Source organism: Papaver somniferum, chromosome 8, assembly GCF_003573695.1.
Source record: "Papaver somniferum cultivar HN1 chromosome 8, ASM357369v1, whole genome shotgun sequence".
Lineage (NCBI taxonomy): Eukaryota > Viridiplantae > Streptophyta > Magnoliopsida > Ranunculales > Papaveraceae > Papaver > Papaver somniferum.
The window spans coordinates 154,957,691-154,965,830 of NC_039365.1; the positions used below are offsets into that span (position 1 = coordinate 154,957,691).

General features: G+C 40.0%; 1 protein-coding gene across 1 annotated transcript; it reads right to left on the reverse strand.

The window, feature by feature from the left end:
- Positions 1-37: 37 nt before the first annotated feature.
- Positions 38-7,863, reverse strand: LOC113306262 (GDSL esterase/lipase At4g16230-like). Its single transcript, XM_026555220.1, has 5 exons — positions 7,592-7,863; positions 7,370-7,500; positions 7,226-7,280; positions 593-783; positions 38-520 (listed from the first exon to the last, which is right to left on the reverse strand). Exons 1-5 carry the CDS (start codon positions 7,860-7,862, stop codon positions 38-40), a joined length of 1,131 nt encoding a protein of 376 aa, XP_026411005.1. The 5' UTR covers position 7,863.
- Positions 7,864-8,140: the final 277 nt, after the last annotated feature.

Here is an 8,140-nt window from a genome sequence, read left to right on the forward strand (position 1 = left end):
TCAAAGGCCAATTTCAGTATCAGTACATTAGTATTTCCTAACTGATACATAGTTGGCGAATATTTATCGGGTAAATGTCTTTCGAATCGCCATCGAGCAATCGTTTAGCAACGATTAAGTTGACAGCCTCAGTAGGATGAACTGCATCCCAGAAAAAATATTTCGATCTGTCTGAACAAACTTTCTCTGTTGGACCGCGCAAACCCAATCCTCCGTATCGGCCTAATTGACGGCAACACGCAGAATTGTAGTTCTCTAAGCCGTAAGACTGATAATTTTCGATGATATCCGAAGCAATGTAGTAGAGATCTGCGTAAACAAACTTCGATCCGACAAGATTTGAGTTCAACTCGGATACTAATGTTTTCAGTTTCGTGTTGAATAACATTGCTGCGTCGTTCATGGACGTGACGCAGGAATCCCCAACCCATAGATGGTTCAAGTCTCTCTCTAATGGGACGCAGCCAATGGGCGGAACATTTTGAATGACAAATTTTCTTGCACCCATTTCATACAATTTCTACGTACAAAAAATTTAGGCATTTTAATACAGAGGATAAAAAAGAAGGTAAAAAAGTAATTTTTTAGTTACTGTCAGTTGAGGTCTATATTCTGAGATCATTGCATCTACAAATTCTTCTGGAGCAATTAACGTCTGTTCAAGTATTGAAAGAACTGGAGTGTAGTAGTTGACAAGAAAATCATTTGCACCCATGCCAACTGCGAAGATAGCTTTCGAGAAAAGCTCGGTAGCGGCATGAGTACCTATACTGGAGGTTATTGTTAGAAAAAACGCTTTAAAATTACCAATTTTTCCATGGACTATGTTTTGATCCCTAGAACTATTGCATTAATTGTTTTTTCTTTTGAATAGATAAAACAATAGTCCCACATTGACTAAAATCTAAAGAGTTTTAGACATAAATACCATAGAATTGGCTATAAGGGCATGGCCCTTGGAGGGAAGGCTTAGAGTAGGGCAAGGTTGCCTTTCCCATAAGCGCGGTGCTTCGCACAGAAGCACGCCGTCGCCGTCGGTCGGGCTCGGGTGTGGGTGTGGGTTCATTAGATCCTATCTTTTTGCTGAAACTTTTGGTACGTGTTTTACACACATGTAGAAGAATCTTCTTCTTTGTCTGCACATGTTTGTCTTGGCTTTCTTATCTGTACGTGTTTGTCTTGCTATCCTTGTCTGCACATGTTTGTCCTGGCTTTCTTGTCTGTACGTATTTGTTTTGGGTTTCTTGTCCGCACATGTTTGGCTTGGCTTCTTGACAACACACTGCTCTAAGCCTGACAAAAGCAACACTGTTTTTAACCCAACATTACCAGTATTTCTGTCATACGCATGGTTTGGTTGCATGCATTTTTCCTCTCGTTTGTAACGTCTTAAACACTATATAAGGGAGGAGTCTTGAGCTCATTTGATACACCACAGAGAAACATCTCTTCTACTCTCCCTCTGTTTTTCTGTAAACATTTCTTCTACTGTTTTAAGTTCTGCCAAGCTCTAAGGGTACCCTCATTGTATGCTACATTGAGGGGTACTAACTGTAGTTGTATCCTGGAGGTGACTCGCCAACTGCTGTAGCATCTCAGAGGAGTGGCAGGCGATATTGCCTTTAGGACAGCGTAGTTTACGTGCCTCTATATTCTCTGTGCAGCAACATCAGCAACATTATTTTGAGCTAAGTATCTTCTTCTCAGTTACATTATTAGTACTTTCTCCAACAATCTAAAGGCAATATCCTCTTTACTATATTTTGTAACAACATGGGAAAGAGTACTGTAGACAAACCCCCAAAGTTTAGTGGCAAAGACTTTAAACGATGGCAGTCCAAAATGTTATTCTTCTTAAAAGACCAAAGGCTAGATGAAGTTGCCTTAGAAAGACCCTCAAGAAGGCTTCATGACCGTGGTTATGAAGATAGACTGGATAGGTGGACTAGAAAAAATTACATGTGCAAAAACCATATTCTTAACTGTCTGGATGACTCCTTGTACGACTTTTACAATGCAAAAGAGAATTTTACTGCTTTTGATTTATGGGAAGCCCTAGAAGAAAAATATCTTGCTGAAGCTGCTGGAAGCAAGAAGTTCTTGGTGGCTAGGTTCCTGGAATATAAGATGACTGATGAAAAGCCTGTTGTAGAACAATTCGTCGAACTTCTTGCTGAAGGCATGCATATTGATGAATCTCTACAAGTATCTGCAGTGATTGAAAAGCTACCACCCTCATGGAACGAGTACAAGAGGAGGCTGCGACACAAGAATCGTGAAATCACCATGGTGGAGCTGGGGAAAAAGATCCAGGTGGAGGAACTTCTGTGCTGCAAGGACAAGAGCCTGATGCTGAGCAAAGACATGTCAAACAAAGCTCATGTCCTGGACGATAATGCTGCGTCAAAGAAAAAGCACGGAGAATCCAGCAAAAATGGTAAACGTAACAAACAACGTAACTCCAAAGGTAACCATCTTAAGCCAAAGGGTGGTGTCTCCAAAAACACCATCAAAGGCGACTGCTATAACTGTGGGAAAACTGGTCATATGGCCAAAGATTGCAGGGCACCTAAAAAGACCAAAAATGATCCTAAACAAAAATAAGGCAAACGTAGTAGATGATTCTGGATATTTTACTGGCATGGTGTCTGAAGTCAACCTTGTCTCTAATGTGACCAATGTGAGAGACTGGTGGCTTGATTCTGGAGCCACTAGGCATGTCTGTAATTCAGAAATGCTTTCTCCTCCTATAACAAAGTAGGAGACGATGAGAAATTGTTTATGGGAAACTCTTCTACCTCTAAAGTGGTGGGAAAAGGCAAGGTTGAATTGAAACTCACTTCAGGAAAAACTCTCGCATTGAATGACGTGTATCACGTCCCGGACATATGCAAGAATCTTATCTCAGAAACCATCTTACTTGGGAAAGGTTTTAAATTTGTAGCTGAGTCTAACAAGGTTGTAATCTCTAAAGGTGGTGATTTCGTAGGAAAAGGATATGTCACTGATAACATGATTAAGCTTAGTGTACTTTCTTTGAACTTGAATGATAATGCATCTTCTTCTGCTTATGTTTGTGACTCCTCACATGTTTGGCATGATAGACTAGGACATGTTAATTTCAAATCTATTGAAAGACTTGCTAAATTAGGCTGCATTCCTAAAATAAACTTTGACAGAGGTCATAAATGTGAAATTTGTGTTGAATCTAAATATGCTAGAAAACCCTTTAACAAAAAGGTTGAACGTAGTACAACTCCCCTAGAACTAATCCACTCAGATTTGGGAGATTTGAAATCAACACCAACTAGAGGAGGTAAAAAATGGTACATCACTTTTATAGATGATCACTCAAGATACTGTCAGGTTTATCTTCTTAGAAGTAAAGATGAAGCCTTAGACGCTTTCAAATTATATAAACTTGAAGTAGAAAACCAAAGAGGTGTTACTATTAAAACTCTTAGGTCGGACCGAGGCGGTGAGTATGTGATACCTATAGGAGAATTCTGCAAACTTAATGGCATCATTCATGAAACTACTGCACCTTCTTCACCTGAGTCGAATGGAGTAGCTGAAAGGAAAAACCGAACACTCATAGATATGGTGAACGCTATGTTAGCTAGTTCAGGGCTACCTTCGAACCTGTGGGGGGAAGCAATTCTCTCTGCTTGCTATATCTTGAACCGAGTTCCATTTAAGAAATCCGAAAAACTCCATATGAGTTATGGAAAGGAAGACAACCGTCCTATGCATACTTTAAAGTGTGGGGGTGTTTGGCCAAGGTGGCCACTCCTCGTTCCAAGAAAACCAAACTAGGACCTAAAACTGTAGATTGTGTTTTCCTAGGATATCCTGAGCACACTAGTGCTTATAGGTTCATGGTAATTGGTGAGAACACCATAATGGAATCCAGAGATGCAGTGTTTTTCGAACACATTTTCCCTTTAGGGTCTGGACCTCATAAAAGGGTCCGCGATGATCTCTCAGATGTTCCTTCGACTAGTCAACCCCCGTCTCTAGATGCTGAAACCGAACCTAGAAGAAGTAAGAGGGTCAGAACCGAGAAAGGTTTCGGTCCAGATTTTGTGACTCTTACGGTAGAGTCTGAACCCCAAACCTATAAGGAAGCTATGACTTCTCCGGAAGCTCCCTTCTGGGAAGAAGCTTCAAATAATGAGTGGGATTCCATTCAACAAAATGAAACTTGGGAGCTTGTAGACTTACCTCCTGGTAGTAAAACCATAGGTTGCAAGTGGGTCTTCAAAAGGAAACTTAGAACAGATGGAACTATAGAAAAACACAAAGCTAGGTTGGTAGCTAAGGGGTACAGACAACAGGAAGGATTAGATTTCTTTGATACCTATTCACCGGTCACTAGAATCACTTCTATCCGGATGCTGATTGCTATTGCTTCTATTTATGATTTGCATATACATCAGATGGATGTTAAAACTGCTTTTTTATATGGTGAATTGAATGAAGAAATTTATATGGACCAACCTGAAGGTTTTGTTGTGAAAGGTTTTGAAGATAAAGTATGCAAACTGAAAAAATCTTTGTATGGTTTAAAACAAGCACCTAAACAGTGGCATGAAAAATTTAATCATGTAATGATATCTAATGGCTTCAAGGTTAATGAATCTGATAAATGTGTTTACATTAAATCTGTGGATGATTCTCATGTTATTGTGTGCCTATATGTTGATGATATGCTCATATTAGGTAGTAACCTTGATAGTATTAATACCACTAAAAGCATGCTTAACGAAAACTTTGACATGAAAGACTTAGGCCCTGCTGATGTAATCTTAGGGATGAAAATCAGAAAGATGTCTGATGGATATAGTCTTAGTCAATCTCATTATGTTGAAACTGTGCTTAAGAGATTTAATCATGAAAATGCTAAACCTGCAACTACTCCTTATGATCCCAATTGCAAATTGAAAAAGAACAAGGGTGAGGGTATTTATCAACTTGAGTATTCTCGTGTATTGGCAGTCTTATGTATTTAATGAACTGTACAAGACCTGATATTGCCTATACTGTGAGTAGATTAAGCAGGTACACTTGCAACCCTAGGCAGGATCACTGGAATGCTCTCTACAGAGTTCTACGGTACCTGAGAGGAACTTCAAACTATTGCTTAAGTTTTGGGAAGTATCCTGCTGTGCTAGAAGGGTATTGTGATGCTAACTGGATATCAGACTCAGATGAGTGAAAATCCACTAGTGGGTACATCTTCACACTCGGTGGTACGTCTGTGTCATGGAAGTCTACCAAACAGACATGTATAGCCCGATCCACCATGGAGTCTGAGTTTATAGCCTTGGAGAAAGCTGGAGAGGAAGCTGAATGGATACGAGGTTTCCTGGGTGGAATTCCACTCTGGCCCAAGCCTGTGTCTTCGATCGCAATCCACTGTGACAGTAAAGCTGCTATTGGATGCGCAAAGAATAGTGTATACAACGGAAAGTCTATACATCTTCGAAGAAGACACAAGACAGTGAAACAACTACTCTCTACTGGCATCATCTCTATAGACTTTGTAAGGTCTAAAGAGAATATTGCAGATCCTTTGACGAAAGGGTTATCTAGAGAGGTATTTAGATCCACATCGAAGGGGATGGGACTCAAGCTCATAGAATAAATCGCCATGAAGGACACTCAACCTTGTGAACGGAGCTCCAAGATCAAGGTTCAATGAGATAACTAATTTTTGGTGATGACGAGAGAAAGCACTATCTTTGTCCCTCCCTATGGTGTAACCGTATGATAGTGCTGCTTGCATGTTTTAGGATGATCTGTCAAGATCTTAATGAGTTCCATGGCTTTGCTTAAAGCGGAGTGTGGCAGGACACTCTTAATGGACTCACCTATGTGGATGTTGGAAGTGGGGCCGCTTCCTATGAGAATTTGAGCTTTTTCTCTAGAGACATTCATTAAGTCCGGGATTTAGCCCACGACCAAAATGGGCACAACGGCAAGAGCTTGGAAGCTTTCTTTTTCTTTGAGACATCAAAGTGTGGTTGTTATTTCTGAATTGCACTCACTGTTGACGGTTCAAGACATTGTGTTCACCGAAACAACAAGCAGTTCCGGTAACCTCTCACTATGTTAAGGTTCAATCTCTGGGACACCTTAGCCTAATATTGATGTATTATGTTTTCTCGTATTTCGTCGATATGTTTTATCATTCATGTGGGGGATTGTTAGAAAAAACGCTTTAAAATTACCAATTTTTCCATGGACTATGTTTTGATCCCTAGACCTATTGCCCATTAATTGTTTTTTCTTTTGAATAGATAAAACAATAGTCCCACATTGACTAAAATCTAAAGAGTTTTAGACATAAATACCATAGAATTGGCTATAAGGGCATGGCCCTTGGGTCATTAGACTTTTGTGCTTGGAGGGAAGGCTTAGACTAGGGCAAGGTTGCCTTTCCCGTACGCGCGGTGATTCGCACAGAAGCACGCACGCCGCCGCCGTCCGTCCGGTCGGTCGGTCGGGCTCGGGCTCGGGTTCGGGTGTGGGTGTGGGTGTGGGTTCATTAGACCCTATCTTTTTGCTGAAACTTTTGGTACGTGTTTTACACACATGCAGAAGAATCTTCTTCTTTGTCTGCACATGTTTGTCTTGGCTTTCTTATCTGTACGTGTTTGTCTTGCTTTCCTTGTCTGCACATGTTTGTCCTGGCTTTCTTGTCTGTACGTATTTGTTTTGGGTTTCTTGTCCGCACATGTTTGGCTTGGCTTCTTGACAACACACTGCTCTAAGCCTGACAAAAGCAACACTGTTTTTAACCCAACATTACCAGTATTTCTGTCATACGCATGGTTTGGTTGCATGCATTTTTCCTCTCGTTTGTAACGTCTTAAACACTATATAAGGGAGGAGTCTTGAGCTCATTTGATACACCACAGAGAAACATCTCTTCTACTCTCCCTCTGTTTTTCTGTAAACATTTCTTCTACTGTTTTAAGTTCTGCCAAGCTCTAAGGGTACCCTCATTGTATGCTACATTGAGGGGTACTAACTGTAGTTGTATCCTGGAGGTGACTCGCCAACTGTTGTAGCATCTCAGAGGAGTGGCAGGCGATATTGCCTTTAGGACAGCGTAGTTTACGTGCCTCTACATTCTCTGTGCAGCAACATCAGCAATATTATTTTGAGCTAAGTATCTTCTTCTCAGTTACATTATTAGTACTTTCTCCAACAGTTATGTACTGCCTTGTTTTCGCGAAGTTAGCGAGTTGATCGTTCATACAAATTCTTTGTCCCTGTACATATTTCGACGAAATAAAATGATCTGAATATGAAATGTTCCGAGAAATAACTGGGATCAGCTACCGGTGTAAGATTTACTTACAAAGATGTAACCGGATTTGTCAAGAATTCCACTCCCACCAGATGCATAATTGACACCATGAAAAACAATTTCTCCGGCAGTAGCTGGATTATTGTAAGCTGGAATGAAATTCTTAAAACCCAAACCTTGAGCTACAAAAAAATAAAAACAGCTTCTAAGAATATGCGATTACAATAATCATCTCGAACACAGTGAGTTAGTCGGATTTATCAGGAAACTCACCTAAAAAATCAACAGCAGTTCTTCCGTTAGTGTATCGTCCAGTAGGTATCCCGCCTGGAAAATCGATTCCGTTTGGCCAGACATTATACTTTGCAATGTTATCAAGTCTGTTATTGTTTCCAGGATCAACCAAAGAATCTCCAAAAACAAAGAATGCTGAAGGTTTACTTTCACTGTCATTATATGCCAAGCAAATCCTAAACAAAGCACTTAAGACAAAAATCTTAAGAAGAAAACATAAATAACTGTATGACCAAATCTTTGTACCCATAACTTCAACTGTGAACTGTGAAAAACTAGTTCGACCTCCATACATATATATAGCCCAAGAGTCGGTATGTTGTAGTTTTCTGATATAATTATATGCGCAAACTGATCATAGTTGCATATATAAATAGTACAAAGCTAGCAATGGAGACGTGTAAATGCATATAACATCCTGTTATAAAAGGGTGATTGTGGATATTTGAACAGTAGTGCTTTCTTAAACATAATGAGTTATGAGTCATATCTTGGTTACTTATATCTCACTATTTGCAAGCCAAATTG